The 20584-nt window shown below is 33.6% G+C and overlaps 4 protein-coding genes and 1 non-coding gene across 5 annotated transcripts; 3 read left to right on the forward strand and 2 right to left on the reverse strand.

Moving 5' to 3' along the window:
- Window positions 1-1355: 1355 nt before the first annotated feature.
- Window positions 1356-6411, forward strand: LOC139850704 (salutaridine reductase-like). Its single transcript, XM_071840261.1, has 5 exons — window positions 1356-1492; window positions 1575-1818; window positions 5219-5287; window positions 5559-5753; window positions 5835-6411. Exons 1-5 carry the CDS (start codon window positions 1479-1481, stop codon window positions 6231-6233), a joined length of 921 nt encoding a protein of 306 aa, XP_071696362.1. The 5' UTR covers window positions 1356-1478; the 3' UTR covers window positions 6234-6411.
- A 1798-nt stretch (window positions 6412-8209) lies between these two features.
- Window positions 8210-10301, forward strand: LOC139847152 (salutaridine reductase-like). Its single transcript, XM_071836771.1, has 5 exons — window positions 8210-8333; window positions 8440-8683; window positions 8845-8922; window positions 9106-9288; window positions 9650-10301. The coding sequence occupies exons 1-5, from the start codon at window positions 8320-8322 to the stop codon at window positions 10034-10036; spliced, it is 906 nt and encodes a 301-aa protein (XP_071692872.1). The 5' UTR covers window positions 8210-8319; the 3' UTR covers window positions 10037-10301.
- A 3405-nt stretch (window positions 10302-13706) lies between these two features.
- LOC139850199 (salutaridine reductase-like) lies at window positions 13707-15020 on the reverse strand. Its single transcript, XM_071839785.1, has 5 exons — window positions 14998-15020; window positions 14651-14894; window positions 14413-14487; window positions 14146-14334; window positions 13707-14048 (listed from the first exon to the last, which is right to left on the reverse strand). Exons 1-5 carry the CDS (start codon window positions 15018-15020, stop codon window positions 13707-13709), a joined length of 873 nt encoding a protein of 290 aa, XP_071695886.1.
- A 175-nt stretch (window positions 15021-15195) lies between these two features.
- TRNAA-AGC (transfer RNA alanine (anticodon AGC)) lies at window positions 15196-15268 on the forward strand. The gene has a single exon. It is a non-coding gene; the product is annotated as a tRNA-Ala (tRNA).
- A 1140-nt stretch (window positions 15269-16408) lies between these two features.
- On the reverse strand, window positions 16409-18454 carry LOC139847153 ((+)-neomenthol dehydrogenase-like). Its single transcript, XM_071836772.1, has 5 exons — window positions 18411-18454; window positions 18061-18304; window positions 17486-17557; window positions 17140-17322; window positions 16409-17026 (listed from the first exon to the last, which is right to left on the reverse strand). The coding sequence occupies exons 1-5, from the start codon at window positions 18422-18424 to the stop codon at window positions 16646-16648; spliced, it is 894 nt and encodes a 297-aa protein (XP_071692873.1). The 5' UTR covers window positions 18425-18454; the 3' UTR covers window positions 16409-16645.
- Between the last annotated feature and the right edge of the window lie 2130 nt (window positions 18455-20584).

The raw sequence follows: 20584 nt of genomic DNA on the forward strand, positions 1-20584 counted from the left end.
GTCCCATCGAGCTACCTTATGAACCCATCTTCTGAGTATGTGGTCTTGTTGTTCAATTAGTGCAGTCGCAGCCTAAAGGTTGTTGAAAATTAGCAGCAACCCAAGTCCACCTAGCATTTTTACCACCATATCTTGGAAACATTCCTCTTTGACAATGAGCTCAAAGTTTTTTAGAACATTTAGATTGATATCATCACACACGATAGCGTTTTTCAGGACCTTGTCATTACACATTCTGTGATTTCTCACGACAATTTTTTCCTTCTTCAAGTCATCACCATTTCTTTTGTTTGAATTGAGTTTGTCTCTAAGGTCCTGTCTTGAGTTTCTAACCACTTCACTGAACCTTCTGCCATCATGAAACTGTTCCTTGTACGCTGAACCAGATGGATTTGGGTTACGAAAGACACCCCCTTGCTGCACATTTCCAGATGGTTTTCTTTCGGTTGCTTTGAAAACTTTGATCAAAAGGCCATCAAACCTGACTGTTTCCAGACTTTTTTGAAGGTTCGCCACATTCTTCACATCCGCAAATCGAACAAAAGCAAACCGAGCACCATTACGAAGCCTCCTACTAGCAATATACACGTCCCTTACTACACCATGAGGCTTAAAGGATTTTCATAGGTCGACCACCTTCCACTATTCCAGAATATTAAAGAACATAAACGATGTCAAGTGTTTTTGGTTTGACCATTCGTTGTCGCCGCGTTTGTAGTCACCGTTGTACCGTTCCCCGAACTCCGCCGTGCCTGCCCTCACTCTCTCTCTACTTTCTCTCTCACACATTTCTCTCTCTCAGTTTGAATATGTCTACGACCTCGTTTTTATATGAGTTTTTGTTATTTTTGCAATAAAAAAAATTTGGTTAAAGGTTCTTACTTTTTTGATTTTTTTGTCGAGTTATGATAAATTTAGGCTTGGTAAATGAGTATAGAATGAGTTGATAATGACAGATCTTGTTTCGTAATCTATATAGGTTTCTTGAAATGAATGGTAATGATTCAATTTATTTATATTTGGCCATTTATCAGGTTTTTTCTTGGTGTGTGTGATTGATTATACCTGTGGTGTCACGAAAAACTATTAGTTTGAAAATTTTTAGTAGAAAATATCCTTTAAAATATATAAGACACCACTAAATTTAATTGCAGGACCCCATATATTTTTTAAATTGTTTATGACACCAGTAAATTTAACTACTCGGACACCATATATTATTTGAGTTTGTGGTTTTTTGAAAGTAAACTATCACTAAAATATCATTCGAATATAATTAGTAGTGAAAATAATTTCGAATCACCATTACTTTTAATTCTGAAATCGTCACTGCGTACGTATATTACATGACATTACATATATAACCCTATCACATAGGATTATAAGATAGAGTTTTTTGTGGATGAAAATATTATATGAACATGCTATAAAAGTAGCAACAAGGCTTGTTTCTTAGTCTACATCAATTCAATTAGCTAATGGAAGAAAAAAGGTACTATCATTCTTCTTTTTCATTTATTAAAATATTACTTTTTTTAACCCTCTTAATTCATATTATTCAGTTGAAATATCAGATATGCAGTTGTTACAGGAGGAAACAAAGGGATTGGTTTCGAAATATGTCGTCAACTTGCTTTAAACGGAATTGAAGTCATATTAACAGCTAGAAACGAGACTCGAGGGCTTGAAGCTGTTCAAAAACTCAAAGTCGATGGTATCTTGAATGTTATTTTTCATCAGCTTGATATCCAAGATCCAACTAGTATAGCAACTTTGGCCACATATATTGAAACCAACTTCAAAAGACTTGATATCTTGGTAAGTAATATATCTCATATGTGTCTGATATTACCATTTACCTTTACCATTACCATTAAAATTAAACCATATAGGTCATATATACTCTGTTTCAAACAACAAATTAAACAAAAAAACAACCCCTATATATATATATATATATATATATATATATATATATATATATATATATATATATATATATATATATATATATATATATATATTAACTTTCATACGATCAGCTTCTTATATTTACTAAAATTTGTTTTTAAAAAATTTACAAAAGCATTATGGACAAGCAACTATATGATTCAAAATCTTTATTCAGTTTATATATATATATATATATATATATATATATATATATATATATATATATATATGTATATATATAGTCAAAGATCAAATGAGAACCATTTTAAGACTGAGAACGAACCACTAATTCGAGCAAAAATTTTTGACGGGCGAATATTTCTGGGCTAGGTCGAACAATTTTTCAGATACAAATGAAATCCCTTACAATAACCTAATTTCTTTTATCCCCAATTTCCTTTTCCCAATTCTCTCGGTTCTCTCGATTACACCTACAATTGCAATTAGAGGCACCTTTGAAATTAAAGCTTTTGTATTTGTTTATTTCACTTTGGCCCGCTGTTGGTCCCCATGAAAAAATGTATACGCCAATTCTCCCGATTACACCTACAATTGCAATTATTGAATTTGTTTATTTCTATTTGGCGAATTTGTTTATTTCAATTTGGCCCGCTGTTGGTCCCCCATGAAGATAATGTATACACATTTGAACAATTTGGCTCGCTGTTGCAATTATCGAATTTGTTTATTTTTGTTCAAAGTAGTCTGCATTTGAACAAAATTTCTAGGACAATGGATACTCTGTTTTTTGAAGATGAAGAACAGATGTATCTACTTGCATCTTTTTTTTGTAGAACTTGTTCTACATTTGTGTTCTACAATTATCTGTGTTCTACAATTACTTGCATCTCAATTTTTTTCTAATATCTTAAAATTGTTAGCCCTTGTTTTTTTTGTCATACTACATCCAATTTTGTTCTAATACCTCCAATTTTGTTCTAATACATCCAATTTTGTTCTAATACCTCCAATTTTGTTCTAATACATCCAATGAATTTCACTAAAATTGTTCTAATTGGAGTTCTTAGGTTCTCACACATGCTGAGTTCTCACTGGATCCTCTATATATATATATATATATATATATATATATATATATATATATATATATATATATATAGGGTCAAGATCAATGGGGAAGTAACCAATCGGGGGGAAGCGGGGGGAAGCAAATTTTTTTTTTTTCGTTTTTTTTGAATTTTTTTTTTCCGGCATCAAGATCACATGAAAATATGAATATTTAGAAGAGACACTTCGTGATGAATGTTATTATTTAGGCGGGAAAACGATCGACAAAAATAACATTCAAGATAATATTGTTCGTGAAGAATATGAACGTTTTTTTTTTCTTCATGTTTTGTGAAGTAAAATTTAGCCCGATTTAGAGTTTAGGGTTTAGGGTTTAGGGTTTGGTGTTTTGGGTTTATTCCATAAACCCAAAACACCAAACCCTAAACCCTAAACACTAAACTCTAAACCGTTCGTGTTAAAAACTCAATCTAAATCCTAAATCTAAACCCTAAATCAAAACCCTAAACCCTAAATTTCTAAACCCTAATATCTAAACCCTAATATCTAAACCCCAATAGCTAAAACCTCAAAATACGCTCGAAAAATACGATAATTGTTATATATTACTTCTTTGAGCGTTTTCCCGTCAAAATAAAAACATTTATCACAAAGTGTCTCTACTAAATGTTCATATTTTCATCTCATCTATAATGTTCATGAACAAAATTTTTTCAAAAAACGAAAAAAAAAAGTTTTTGTTTCCCCCCGAATGGTTACTTTCCTCTTGATCCTACCACTATATATATATATATATATATATATATATATATATATATATATATATATATATATATATATGTATATATACATATACATACATACTAGGTTTTTGAGCCCGTGCGTTGCATGGGTGTGTAAAAAATCGTGCAAAAATGTTATTTGCAGTTCATATTGGTATGTAAATAACGATACTAAAAAAAATAGGAAAAATATAAAAATTATTTAAGAGCCCGTGGTGTTGACAAATTTAAAAAAATCTTTTGAGTTTAAGAGCCCGTGTTGTTGACAAATTTTAAAAATTCCTTTTGAGTTTAAGAGCTCGTGGTGTTGACGAATTTTAAAAGTTCTTTTGAGTTTAAGAGTCCGTGATGTTGACAAATTTTAAAAGTGATTTTGAGTGTTGTTAGTAACTTAATGTCTATAATTTTTTCTCACCATTAATATCTTTTTAATATATAAATTATATACTATGTAATATTTAGAGTATATTGAAAGCATACGTTGTAAGCATATGTTTGATATGGGCAAAATGTTGTTGTAAGCAACTAAGCATACATGTTTACGATATAATGGAATTTCTTTTAGGAAAAAACTTAAACAATGTTGTTGTAAGCATATGTTCGATTTAAGTAAAATGTACAATGTAACTAATTGTCAATTTTTAAATACAAATATAGATAAAGTTTATGTTGGTTGTCATTTTTAACATTTCTATATTAAAGGCAATAATGGTAGACTAATACGGAGTAATAAAAATTAAATTGGATTTACGTAAAAAGTGTATATATATATATATATATATATATATATATATATATATATCGCCTTGTTTATATAAAGAAGATTATATATGTAAATCTATATCTATATGTATATATTAAATTATAATTGATAATTAATTCAATTTAATAAAAAAATGACACCGAATCAAAAACCTTTTTGATTTATATATATGCATATAATATATATATATATATATATATATATATATATATATAGTGGAGTGATACGAAGAAGTAAAAAAAAGGGATGAGGGGATCAGCGTGATAAATGATAATTATCATTCATCACGTTGATTCTCCCTCTTCCCCTTTTTTTGTTTTTCCCTGGATCGCGCCCTGTGTGTGTGTTATACAGTCGAAGATCCGGCACTAAGTATCATTTTGGAGATAAGCGGCTAAACAATTTCGAACCACACATTTTCAAATGCTTAATTACTTCCCCCGTCTCAAAATAACAGTCCACCTTACTATAAAACAACACACTTTGTTTCTAGAAATAAGAAAACAAAGTAAAATATTTTAGAGTTTTGTGTATTTCTGTATATTCTTCTTGAAATTATATTTAGAAATTTTAAGTGGGAAAATCAGTTATTTCTGGTTAGAAAAGGAAAGGGTGTGACCAAGTGATCTAGATGATCATGTGTATTTTATATATTGTGATCCTCTCTAACTAATCAAGATAATGAATTCAGGTCAATAATGCCGCAGAAATTGGACTAGTTTATGTTGATGATACAAAGTTTAAATATGGAGGAGGATTTGTAAGTATTTCTCTATCCATAGCTGTATAAGATAATGATCTTTATATACATGTATATCAAATATTCGTTAAGGAAAAAAAAAAATGTAATAACTAGAAATTGGTGAGATGTAAAGTTTTTTTTTTTTTTTTTTTTTTTTTTTTTTTTTTTTTCATGTTAGTTTCCATGATCTTAACACAATACTATCTAACAAAATCTAATTTATCAAATAGGGATATCATATATGAACAGTCCCATTAACAATTTTGAAGTGATCTGTTGCTACTATTAGGTGCAATTTGCTGATGAGAAGGAGAAGGCAGAAGTTTTTCACGACATTATTGAGCAACCTTACGAGCTCGGTGAAAAATGCTTGAAAATAAATTATTATGGAACTAAAAACCTTACAGAGGCACTTCTTCCTCTTCTTCATATCTCTAAATCACCGAAAATTGTTAACGTTAGCTCTGAGTATGGAAACTTAAATGTAAGTAACTAATATTCGCATACTATTTTCCTTTTAATTTCACTTAAAGTTATGGAATAATATATATTGTTGTTCTTTTAGCTGTTTCATGGTGAAAAATTGAAAGAAGAATTAAATGATATTGAGAAGTTAACTGAAGAAAGGATCGATGAGATTATCAAATGGTTTTTGAGGGATTTAAAGGCTAATAATTTGCGCGATAATGGATGGCCTCTTACAACTTCTGCTTATAAATTTTCGAAAGCTGCTCTTAATGCATACACAAGATTAATGGCTAGAAAGTTTCCACATATTCTCGTGAATTGCGTGACTCCTGGATATTGTGTAACGGATATGACATCTGGTACGGGATTTCATACAGCAGAAGAAGGTGCTAAAGGACCAGTAATGGCTGCTTTGTTGCCAGATGATGGACCATCCGGTGTCTTCTTCATGAACATGGAAATAGCACCTTTTATGGGGGAAATACTTATATCATGATGATAAATAGCTTATATCTTAAACAAAATGGTTGATTCTGGAAAACACTGATGCAATATGTTGTAATTTGTTTGTTATATTTAATGAAGTCGTATTGTATTTATATAAGTAGCCTAATAAATCTTAAAAACTTTTATTTTTCCCCAGTGTAGGCTATATACCTCAAAAAATACCAATGTAGGCTATATATTTTCAAAAAGTGTTCTAATGTAGGGATATCGGTGACCGGTTACCTGAACCGGTAAACTTAATTATTTAACATTTTTTTGCATTCTATATGGCTACAAATACCGATGTAGGCTATATCAAAAAATGATTTGTTCCTATTTATCACCAACGTCATTCTCCACAAAGATGCCACGTCATCGTTGAGTTTTTTATCAGGTTAATAAGTTTTGTCCGTTTATATTAGTACACTTTTTGAAAGTATATAGCATACACCTCGTATTTTTTTGGGTATATAGCCTACATGAGACAAAAGTGAAACTATATAGCCCACACTCATATTTTTTGGGGTATATAGCCTACATTGAGACAAAAGTGAAAGTATATAGTCTATTTATAATTTTAACCCTAAACAAAATGACTAATAAACTCGAAGTCAACCAAGAGTCTTGTAGCAACTGCTCATTTGGGTCAGAAGTACCACCTACACATTCATCATTCTCAATCCAACAATACCCAATCTCGCACATGCCAGGTATGGGGAGGTGAGATGTAGACAATCTTTTCTCTACCCTAGAATAGAAGAGAAGTCGTTTCTCTAACCACAAGTCGAGAAAGAATTCTTCACACACAGGAAGAGAGAGTCATCCCTCTCTCTACTCCATAATAGAGAGATTGCTTCCGTCAGAACCTCCGACAAAAAAAAAGTGTATATATAAGGTAATAAAAAATAAATAGATAAACAAAAATAAAGGATAAAGAAAATGAAAATGAAAAAATACACATACTACTACATTGCTAACTTGTTCTGCACACGGACTCCACTAATTAAATTGACTAAACTCACTCTCTCATTACCTTTGGAATAGGTCAACAGGACAACAGAGAATACCAATTCCAACTCAAACACTTACCAATTATTATACTGAAAAATATCCTCCTAACATATAATATACGGAGTATTAAACATGGAAGTGTTGTTGGTGTATTGACGGTGACATAACTTCCTATAATCGACACTCACAGGCCTCGGAAGTCTCGGATGTCATACATAGGTTTTGTTCGACTCAACTTCTTCCATATGCCCTTTTGGTTTGGACTTTCATTTGGGCGTTGGATTCGTAAAACATTGGGCTTCAAGATTACCCAACACGTTTTTAGAATAATAATAATAATAATAATAATAATAAATAAATAAATATTAATAATAATAACTAGAAAAAAATTCGACCGCGCGTTGCTGCGGTTGTATTTAACGCGCGGTCTAATTTTGATATACGATGTTTGGTACCTAATATATCTAATAGGTTGGGTTGTTTGTTGTACGTGTATGTATATGTATGAAATATAGCCCGAAATATTTAGTGTTTTTTAACGATGTCCGTTTCGCGTATAGCTAGTCGCGTTGTGTTCGTAAAAATATTTTGAGTTGAACGGTGGTCTCGGAAAAATTTAACTCGCACCGAGCGAGAAGATAGGGCATGTTAAGAATTCGGGTGGAATTAGTTTCTTTTATTTTAATAAAATTATATATTTACACTTTCTACCCCTGAGAAATGTAAATTTGAGGGATCGTTGTGTAAAATGAGCCAAAGTTGAGGGACCGATTGCAGTTTAAGCGCAAATTCAAAACGACAATACGAAACAACTGAAACGACGAAATCCGGCGTGACTATTAGTATGAAGTATAATAATATAATATAATATAATATAATAATAATATAATATAATAATATAATATAATATAATATACTCCAACAACAACATGGCATAATTATTAATTAAAATTAATAATAATAAAATATGTATATGTATGTTTGCTACTTTTTGGCTGTCTTCAATATTTCATAAAGTCATTCAACTGATAATATACATATATAAAAATATTTTATAGTGTAACACAGCCTAAGAAACATTGAAAATGGCATCAAAAAGGTGCTTGTGATAATTCAATCCTGTTACAATTTAATATCACTAATTTGTAAGCTTTAAATCTAAAATTGTAACGTTTTTTGAACTACTTGTACTTAAACTGATGTAGGATTGCAGTTGTTACTGGTGGAAATAAAGGTGTTGGTATAGAAATATGCAGGCAGTTAGCTGATCATCAAGTTATTGTGGTTTTGACTGCCAGAGACCAAAAGAGGGGAGTCAACGCAGTCGACAAACTGCAGTCCTCCGGTTTATCGGACATCGTTTTTCATCAGCTCGATGTCACAGATCCTGCCAGTATTGCTTCCTTGGCGAATTTCATCAATGATCGGTTTGGGAAACTTGATATATTGGTAACTATCTGACTTTTAAGCCCTGTTTTTTCTTTTTGTTGACTGTGTGATTAAAATTTGTTGAATCAAATGATGATGTCATCAAAATATATTTTGATGAAATTGATAGTTTCCTTTTTTAACATACGTTTTTCGATCTGCATATGTTATAAATGGAACAGGTGAACAATGCTGGAATCTCTAGTACTATCGTCGATGAGGAGTTGTTTTTGAGTTTAGACCTTTCGTTTCCAAGTGAGGTAAACCATTTTTCCACCTTCAAGGTGTAGTAGAGATTCAGTTATTTGCTTTTTATGAAATAGTTGTTGATAAGGATACGGTACATACATTTTCGCCCTTTGGAATTAGCAACATTATTAAAAGGACAATATATTTTCGTGACACGACTGCTGATACAAAAGTTCCCTTGTGATGCATATTAGTTATTGGATGGGAGGTTTAAGCGGTCCACGAAAGTTGTAACACAAACTTTTGAAGGAGCTCAAAAGTGCTTAGATACCAATTACTATGGAGTTAAACACCTCACTCAAGCTTTGCTACCGCTTCTTCTTAAGTCAACCTCTTCAAAAATAGTCAACGTCTCATCCAAATTAGGCCAACTAAAGGTACGATAACCTTAATGTCCTCGTTAGTATGGTCAGGGTGGACCTATGGAGGGTAAACCGGATTCGGCAGACCCAAATTTATGCAGTGTATTTATGTGTTAGAGTTCGACATAGTTTATTTATACGTTATAAGTAAGACATTTTTCCCCAGGTTTCTTGTTTTTTCAATTTTCTAACATTTTGCACCATGAAAAAAAAAGATCTGGATCCGCTATACATATGCTAAGTTGGCATAAATATTGTACTATTAGTAAATGGTATCATATAACTAGACCATGTTCATAATTAGTTCTCTAAATTCTCTTTGTTTTCTAGCAATTTGACGATTAATTTGTGTGCGGTTATGTTTATTTTTCATAAGAATGTGGAAGACGAAAGTGCAAAGAGAATTTTGAGTGAGTTTGATGGACTAACGGAGGAGCTCGTGGATGAGGTTGTTATCGAGTATCTTAAAGATGCTAAAGATGAAGAATTGTTAAAAAAGAAAGGGTGGTCAAGTAATCTTTCTGGATATATTGTCTCCAAGGCAGCTCTTAATGCCTACACAAGGCTAATAGCAAGAAAATATCCATCTGTTTGTGCAAATGCGGTTACACCTGGTCTTGTTGCGACTGACATGACATTTTTTAAGGGACCCGTGACGGCTGAAGAAGGTGCTAAAGGGCCTGTGAAACTAGCTTTGATCCCTGATGGCGGGCCATCGGGCCAATACTTTCGAATGATGGATCAATTGCCATTGTCGTTCTAATAGGCAGGGGCGGAGCCAGGATTTGACGATAGGGGAGGCTTACTCGACAATTAAAAGAGACAAACCTAATAAAACTAAAAGAAACAACTTCATCTGTATAATCTTTTTAATTGTTTAAAGCATAGATGTATAACTACTTTACGGAACTTTAGTAACTACGAAACAAAAAAAAATGTTATAATAAAATTTGCATACGAAAACTAATATGGCTCATGTAAATATAATTGGTAGGTAAAATTGTACGATATATTTCAGTTAATATTACTCCGTATTGAGGTTTGAAAGATTTGTAACTCAAACAATTGGTTTATATGAATCGCTGAGGGAGACTTAGCTAAAATAGTTAAATATGAACTATTTATATTTCATCGAAATTGGGCCTATTGAGGGAGGCTGAGCACCCTCTGTCCCGTCCTTGTCTCCGCTACTGCTAATAGGAAAGAAATTCTGATTGTAACATATGATTCTTGAAACCACATGTGTTTGAAAAGATTTTAATGGACAGTAGCACCAAAAAAAAAAAAATGTGTACAAGATGTATACCAAAAAATAATAATGTAATTTCAGAGCCAGTTATCTACAATAAGCTTTCAAGTTACCGAATAAGCTGCAGGTACAAATTCTTAGCCTGCTTATTCAGTACTTCACTTCACAGCACCAAAATAAACATTAGATAACATCATGCTTAGGGTGCGTTTGATAGACTAAATGATTCATAATAAGAATGATTCAAAAGTTCTGAATGAATTTAGTTCTGAATAACACAATGTTGTTTGATAATCATTTTACATAAACAATATGAATGAATTAAATCAACTTATTATCGTTTAACATTAATTAATATCAATATATACTTATTTGATAAAGTATTCTGGGTACGAATTAAGAAGAATATCACATAAAATTTCAGCTTCTTAATGGTAAAGAGAGTGTTTCAACTCTGAATGGTTCAACACTAAATGCTGAATTATTCAACACCATATGTCATTCAAAAAAGTTCAGAAACAAACGTACTGAATGCTAAATGATTCAGCATTCAGTGCTGAACCATTCTATTAAGAGGTAAACAAACGCAACCATTAGTATATTACATTACATTACATTTATAACTATAATTTATTTAATACAATATCTTTTACTGTTCACTTTGTATATAGTCAAATACATTATGCATACACACATACAAATTCTGGATCTATTCAAAGCAAACATGGACTTAGTACTAGCTTTATAATCAAAATGAGACTACTTGCATTTCATCAAAGCAGACCCCAGAAGGATGTAACGACCCAACCCGTTAACCATCCGAAAACGTGTCACAATTTTTTTTTTCTGAAACAGTTGATCTGGACGGCGTCCAAAAGCTTGGACGGCGTCCAGCTCTTAAGACTGGGACGGCGTCCAGACATCTGGGACGGCGTCCAGATGTACTAAAACATTCTGATCAGTTTCTCGAACTCACGCGGGCGAAAACCCGCTTCCCGACACTTTTAAACCAAAACACTTTCACAATATATTACAATAGTTTAAACTAAGAGTTTTTCACAATAAAAACCGAGTTTTACGACACCGGGCCCACATCGACCCAAAATACCATAAGTGACTATTTCGACCCATTAGTTTATACAAAAACATAGACCGAGCATGGGATTGGGGACACGCTACCCAATCCTAATCAAATCCAAAAGCAAGTCTTCTAAAGCAACTACGCAAGTCCACTAGTCCCCGCGCTTACCCGAGCCACCGCATCCATGCAATCTATAAAAATGTAAACAACGAGAGGGTAAGCTAACGCTTAGTGAGTGAAAATATACTACATACATATATATGTATAAAATGGACACGCCACAATAATAATCAAATAGCGCATACCGAAGCATCCAAGTATAAGGCAAGCTAAACCTAGCATACCGTACGTTCACTAAGCACAAGCTAACAACACCAACAATATAGTAAGTTCGCAAACAACGTTGCGAACAATGCCAATAAGCTACAACCAGAAGGTTAGCTACATCACGTCAATACGACATTATACGTATACAATATATATATAACAACGCGTAAAACTCCCAAGGTTAACCATAACGCTATGGTGCTACCGTCTCGTGGTTCACACCATACGCAATTGAGTCATACTCTTTTATAGTGCTACCGGCTCGTGGTTCACACTCGATGCTACCGGCTCGTGGTTCACATCAATTATTTTATAGTGCTACCGGCTCGTGGTTCACACTCGATGCTACCGGCTCGTGGTTCACATCAATTATTTTATAGTGCTACCGGCTCGTGGTTCACACTCGATGCTACCGGCTCGTGGTTCACATCAATTATTTTATAGTGCTACCGGCTCGTGGTTCACACTCGATCACACACACACATTATGGCACTACCGGCTCGATGGTTCATACCATAACATTCACAAATAAATACGCCATATACACATACGTATAATTATTCCACTCACAATACTACCCTTCGCCATTGGGGTTATATCTAAGTCCGCATCACAATATTAACCCTTCGTCATCGGGGTTATATAATCCACATCATACCGCGTGTGATAATGTACACACAAATTGTGTACCCCGCCAAAGGTGGCCAACCAAAACGCACAACCGTGCTAATTGGACCTATACACAAGTCCATCAAATCCACCTATATGTGAAGTGAGCTCTATAACCAAGAAACACTTCACCCCGACCCGCACCCATCCTACACATACATATGCACATAGGATATTAACACTCACCTCGTCGTCTTGATGAATGCTTCCGAATAATCCGCAACGCGCCAATGGAAAGTACCTATTCCATTATCACAAATACAATAACACGATTAGGGTTGACTTACAAACCAACCCATATGACACTTAGTGCAATTTCGACCCAAATGCACTTCCAAGTACAAACCGCGTCCAAAACTAACCAATAATCACTAACACGAGTGAAAATGGTCCTAACACACCAATTAAACCCGAACACAAGTGTTAAACACGTGTCATACCCATTTTGACACCAAAACCCTAGTTTTGACCCATTTCAAAATTAGTTAACCAAACACACCCAAAAGTGTTCCAACACTTCCAAAATCACTAAGCCTAGTGATTAAACTCATTATCAAACCCTAAACAAGGCCAAATCATCAACCGACCCAAAACCCGCCAAGTGACAAGAACAACAAGTCACCATAAACCCATTTCATCATCTAAAAGGGTTTCATAACAAACTAACTCAAAACCCTAACTTGAATATCAAATTTAACAAATGAAATTCGGAGTTTGAGCTTACCAATACCACCACAACGTAGCTAGGAGCGAGATGAACAACTTTAGAACCCGAGCTTTTGCGAGAATCCGACTCCTTCTTCTCCAAATCAACCTCTCTCTCTCTAAAACCCTTGCTCTCTCACTAAAAATGGTTGAGAGTGTTTTGTTGGTGAAGATAGGGTTGAATGAGCTCAACATTTGCCCATTTGTGGCTTAAAACCGGCCACCATGTGAAAAGACCAACATACCCCTCTAAAAATCTTGAAATCCCACAGCTGGCCCGACAGACACATGGGACGGCGTCCCAAATTCTTGGACGGCGTCCCGTCCTTCTTTGCTGGACGGCGTCCCGAAGTTTTGGACGGCGTCCCGAATAACTAAAATGTCAGAAACAGAAATAGGGTCTTACAAAGGACCATCATCAGGCAACAAAGCAACCATTACGGGGGCTTTTGCACCTTCCGTTGTGGTCAAGATTCCCGTATGAGACGTGATATCAGTTATTACATAACCCGGATGAACACTATTGATAAGCATGTTAGGAAACTTTCTTGCTAAAAGCCTTGTATAGCCATTAACCGCGGCTTTAGAAATCTTATAAGCCGTGCACGTCAAGGGCCAACCGTTTTCTGGCAACTTATTGGCCTTGAAGTCGGTGAAAAACTTTTGTATGATTTCATCAATCTTTTCTTCCGTTAGGTTTTCGATACCCATAAATTCTGCTTTCACCTTCTCATTGCGGATCCACTAATGAACAACAAAGTTGTAGATATAAAAAGAACGTGTTTAATTACATAAAAGTTTATTCTATTTTGTGTTTGAGTGAGTGAGCGTGAATTATTACTTGTAGCTTTCCAAAGTTTGCCGAAACATTAACGATTCTCGGTGAGTTAGAAAGTTGGAGAAGGGGAAGAAACGCTTCGGTTACTGCTTTAGTTCCATAATAATTCGTCTTCAAACATTCTTCTCCCAAATCATAAGGTTGTTCCATAAGCTCAGTAAACATATGTGCATTTTCATCATGAACGTGCAACTATAAACCATACACAATAACGAATCGCATAGTTTTATTCCAGATTTTTGTTAAGATTGTGAAAGTTTATGTACTTACATATCCTTTTCCATCCTTGAAGCCTCTAAATTCATCATGACGTACGACAATTCCACTTTCTGCTGCATTATTCACCTGAACCACTACACTTTTAGGATTAACTAAATTATAGTACAAGATAAACTTGAATATGAAGAGAGTTTGTTTTTTTATAAAAAATCCTAAAGTGTCTATAAATAGAGAGTTTTTAGGAGAATTACAAATTTCATAATTAAGATGAAATTGGAGGTATACTTACCAATATATCAAGTGTCTGGAATTGAGATTCAACGAATTTGGACAAATTAGCAATACTCGTCGAATCTTTAACATCGAGTTGATGAAAAACGACATCGACGGCGCCTGAAGCACGGAGGTTTTGGATAGCTTCAGCACCGCGACTCTCATTTCTGGCGGCCAGTACGACTACGACGTCGTTTGAGACCAATTGACGACATATTTCAAGTCCGATACCTTTGTTTCCTCCTGTCACAACTGCAACTCTGAAATCAAATTCAAATAGAATAATAATAATGATAATAATTATAGTTAATAAGTAAATTAGTAAAATGGAGTTAATGAGATGATTTGAGTTATATGATATACCTTTTATTTGTAACACTTCCCATTTCGATCTGCAATTTGAAAGACTGATTAAATTAATGAGGTTTAGTCCCAAAGATTTTTTATTTTTATTTTTATTTTTTTTTGCAAAAAAACGAAAGAGTGTATACTTATATGTACACGTATTAATTACGGTACATTTAATGTTTAATTATTATACAATACATAATTATTCAAAATGCGGATGTAGCTCAGATGGTAGAGCGCTCGCTTAGCATGCGAGAGGTACGGGGATCGATACCCCGCATCTCCAAAATTTTATTAATTTTGATTTTAAAAAAATATATTCAACTTTTCATGCTATTTTTTAGTTAAGTTCATATAAACTTGAGTTTATTTTTGTAATAAATTTAGATTATATGTTAGATAGTAATATTTGTTGACTTTTTAGAGTTCAATAAATAAATAAGTTATAAACGTACCCTAGCTGTGTGTTTTATCGTCTATAAGTCGATCTTAAACGTACCCAACCGAATAACAACTCCAGATTTCGATCTAATTTCTTGCAGGCTCAATTCAGATCCCGCACGTTTATTTGATTAAACTAGTTATAGTGTTTTCCTCCTCTAAATCGAGTCTACGTTTGTTCTAAGATCCGTTTCGGTGTCAACATAACCATAACCAGATACTTATATTTATAAGAGCACTACAAGCGTATATGTTAAACCATCGCCAATCACTCATGTCCAATAATAGCACCATTGGCGGCACTTAGCCAATGTTTAACCAATCTTTCCTCGCCAACCATTTCGTCAAAATTAAACATAATTCATCACGGATGTCTAGGTTTTAAATACTTGTACATTTTGCTTTTAAATTTGTCCTATTTAATTAGTTAATTTATAGTCATTGAGTAAGAGTGTGATGGTTGTGAGTGAATAGTGAAATATTGAATGGTAATGGGTGGCTTCGGGATTTCTTATGGGCACATGCATCCCATGTATTAATGGGTGGCTTCGTGATTTCTTCCGCACTCTTACGTTTTCTTCTCTTGCTCAGCTCTCAATTTTTATGGAATACAATATGCTCACTGAATGATAAAAAAACAAATCTTCACTGCTACAATTGTATAGATTCAAGGTTCTAGTCATGCTAATCTGGCAATTTCCGCTGTCTTTCTCATCCCTTGTAGCAGTTACCCGAATTCGCGCAAGTGTGTTCACACCCAACAAATTGACTTGACGAAGGATCCATTCTCACGGATAAACACAGCCCCTACACACACCTACGAGCAGTCATTCCTGCATATTATCTATACAAAACCCATGAAAGTTCTTTTGGTTATATTAAAGTTTCTTTTTTTTTGAAGAAAATAATTGAACAGGTGGAGTATGACATAACAAAACAAAACATGATTGACTTGGACATGAAATTACTAATCAATAACTTTTTCAAAATTAAGTCACGTTTGATGTATATCATTTCTTCTTTACTCCCACAAAATACTTTACTCTCAAAACAATATACAAAATTTGATGGATTTAACACAAGTTGTTATTTGTTTCATGTTTATTTAGCAACTCAAAAGGTAATCATTCAACCTTCAAAGTTCAAACACACAAATTGAAGATCAAACAACTACATTACAAGTACTTATGAATTGCAAACCCATATTCCTGAATTCGGCATGTCAAAACGTTGAATCGTGCGTCATCCAAAAATATTGACCGGAGGGCCCCCCATCAGACATTAAAGCGAGTCTCACGGGTCCTCTGGCACCTTCTTCGGGGGTGAAGGTTCCTTTAAAGAAAGTCATATCCGTGGCAACAAAACCGGGACTGACAGCATTTGCAGAAATAGACGGAAAATTCTTGGCTACAATCCTTGTGTAGGCATTAAGAGCCGCTTTTGAGACAATATAGCCAGAAACATTACTAGACCAACCTTTATGTTCCAACAATTCTTGATCCTTAGCGTCGTTTAGATACTCGCTCACAACCTCATCGACGACCTCCTCTGTTAGTCCGTCTAAATCACTCAAAATTCTCTTTGCTCTTTCGTCTTGAACGTTCTATAAAAAAATAATTACATATTACATACAAAAGTTATAAAAGACAAACAAGCTGCCCAAATTTGGTCTGATATAGTGTATAGTTTCATGAAGGAAGGCTATCAGTTACTTGCCTCTAGTTGACCCAATTTGGAAGAGATGTTGACTAATCTTGGAGATGAAGATTTAAGTAGAAGTGGAAGCAAAGATTGAGTGACATGTTTAGCTCCATAATAATTGGTGAACAAGCACTTTTGAGCTCCTTCAAATGTTTGTATTACAACCTTCTTGTTCTGTTTAGCCTTTCCTTCTTTTATCTATATCAGAGTGAAAACAATTATAATAAAGAAATATTTATCTCAGAAGAATAGATAAATTTTCGCACGTAACATCCCGATTTATATGAGGTATTGTTATGTTATATTCTAACCATCTAATGTCTTGTGTCTCAATAAAAACTTATGATTGAGCGCGGTTTACCTCACTTGGAAGATCTATACTCCAAAACGACTCTTCGTCAACGATAGTACTAGAGACTCCAGCATTGTTCACCTGTTACAAAATATAAATTAATATAGTGTTGGACAGTATGACAAGATTTGATTGAGCAAACACAAGAACAAACACAATAGAAGTTAATTAATGCAATTAAAGAACACGCGTAATTAACGTGGTTGTATCCAGTCGATGTGACTGTATTAATCCACGATTCCACGGGCAAGAAATGTATGATCATCTTTATTGACAAAGGCACCTAAGAAAACTTTCGGCTTTTGGTTACAAACTTACAATTGAGTAGAGGTTAACTATATATAAGATATAAGATACAATTAGAAATTGGAATCATAACTAACTTATAACATCATGAGTTAGATAAACTTTTTGCATACATGGTATGCAGTTCACAAAAATATAAACGATGGAATAAAGTCAACTATTTTTATTTCTATTCAATGTCATGATTAATATATTACAAGTAAATATAAATGGTTATAGCTTATATGTGTGATCACACACAGACACATAAAGGAGCAGAGCTTCAAGTCAACAATTACCAATATATCGAGTTTTCCAAATCGATCATCAATGAAAGTAGCAAAGGATGCAATACTGGCAGGATCTGTGACATCAAGCTGATGAAAAATGACGTCTAGTAAGCCGAAAGAGTTCAATTTGGCAACCGCGTTGACTCCCCTGTTGTGGTCTCTTGCAGTCAAGACCACAATAACTTGATGATCAGCCAACTGTTTGCATATTTCAAAACCAATACCTTTGTTTCCACCGGTAACAACTGCAATCCTAAACAGTTGTTGAAGATCAGTAAAATATTATTAATTCAATAACAAGACTGTTTGATAGATTTCATAAAGATTTTTATGTAGTAGAATTTTTCTGAGATTAGTACCTTTTTGATGACATTTTCTTTTCTTTTTTTGATGGCTATGCTTTGACTGGCCTCTGAGTTCTGATTGTGGGGTTATTAAGATTTGTAAATGTAGGTAATTTACAAATTTGGTCCTTGAACTTTACTTTCAAGTTCACATGAATCAACGAACTCCTAAATTTCCAACCCAAACAATTACCATGGTCATTAACTAGCACGTTGTTCGCAATATGCAGCTATGCACATGTCTACTACGAATTGGTTAATGCATCAATCCATCAGTTTGTTCATGTTATAGTTTAACAATATCAAAACTAGTCCAATTAGTTGACTAATTAACCGATAAAGTCAACCATAAACCATACTAAATTGGATCAGTTTAGCAAAACATGATTCGACTTTAGATACAAAAGAGAGATTCGTAGAGTATTTTTTCTTTTCTTTCTTAAATAACGTAAAAACATTGAAACGGAGCAGAAAATCAAATAAATACGGCCGATACAATGAAACCAAAACAAACTCTATCCAAACTAAACAAACCTAATAATATTCATAGACTTTTAATAGATAAGCTTTTTTAAAATTTAGTCACGTCTAATGTAATTTTTACTCCCTCGAAATACTTTATTCTCAAAGCAATATATAAATTTAATGGATCCAATGCCAGTCATTTAGTTCATTTCATTTATTATTTGTTTACATGTCTATTATTATATGTCTATTAGCAACTCAAAATAGTACTCATTCAACTTTTAAATACACAAATTGAAGATCAAACAAGTACAAGTACGTATGAACTACAAACCCATATTCTTGAATTCTGCATATCAAAACATCATTATAGATAAACTTTTTGCATACATGGTATGCAGTTCACAAAAATATAGACGGTGGAAGAATGTCAACTAGTTTTGTTTGTATATTATTACTATAATAAAAAGAATGCAAACAAATATAAATGGTTATAACTGATAAGTGTGATCACACACAGACACAAAAAAGGAGCAGAGTATCAAGTCTAGTAATTACCAATATATCGAGTTTTCCAAATCGATCATCAACGAAATTCACCAAAGATGCAATACTGGCAGGATCCATGACTTTGAGCTGATGAAAAATGACGTCTAGTAATCCGAAAGAGTTCAATTTGGCGACCGCGTTCACTCCCATGTTGTTGTCTCTTGCAGTCAACACCACAATAACTTGATGATCAGCCAACTGCCTGCATATTTCAAAACCAATACCTTTGTTTCCACCAGTAACAACTGCAATCCTAAACAGACGTTGAAGATCAAAAGCATTAGATTAGTTCAATAACAAGACTGCTTTGACTGGCTTCTGAATTCTGACTAAATGAATGTGTGGTTATATTAAGATTTGTATATGTCTCTATTTACAAATTTGGTCCTGGAACTTATAAATTATTAACCCAAACAATTACCATGGTCAGTAACTAGTACGTTGTTCGCAATATGAACAACTCTACTACAATTTGATAATGCATTGTCGACCAGTTTGTTAAAGTTATAGCTCAACACTACTAAAACTAGTCAATTAGTTGACTAATTATCATACAAAGTCAAACATAAACTATTGTAACATTGGACCATTGTATCTTTTAATGTACACAAAAGTTTCCAATGTATGTAACCGGATTATCCTTAATCGTTTTCGACCATTTTTTCAATTAAAAAAGAAAAATTTCATGCCAAAGCACGAAATGATACAAAAGAATAACAAAAAGAGGAAATATATGAAATAAGACAAGATGAAAACACGGGATGGGCATGCAATCAGCAACAAAAAAAAAAAAAAAAAAAAAACATAAATAACAAAGTCTGAAAGAAGGACTGAGAATGTAAAATTGAACAAAATGATCTAAACCTTCACGAATCACAAACCCTAAAACCCTAACGTGCGCACTCCTTCACTGCCAAAAATGTACAATTAATTAAATCAATAATCTTTTTTAAAAAAATGTAGTAGAATCTATCACCGGCTCACCTTCCTACGCCGGCCACGTACGTTATCCGGCGTCATGAAAAAATTGCAATGGAAACGCCTTCAGGAAAACTAAGCTAGACATAATGGACTCATAAATTCACCACCTTTACCCAAAATCATGCTTAAGGTAAAGGTATAAAAGGAAAAAGAGAGAGGTGCTGTTGAAGGAGGTATGGGGTCTAGGTCAAAAG

Source organism: Rutidosis leptorrhynchoides, chromosome 5 (genome assembly GCF_046630445.1).
Source record: "Rutidosis leptorrhynchoides isolate AG116_Rl617_1_P2 chromosome 5, CSIRO_AGI_Rlap_v1, whole genome shotgun sequence".
NCBI classification, from domain to species: domain Eukaryota; kingdom Viridiplantae; phylum Streptophyta; class Magnoliopsida; order Asterales; family Asteraceae; genus Rutidosis; species Rutidosis leptorrhynchoides.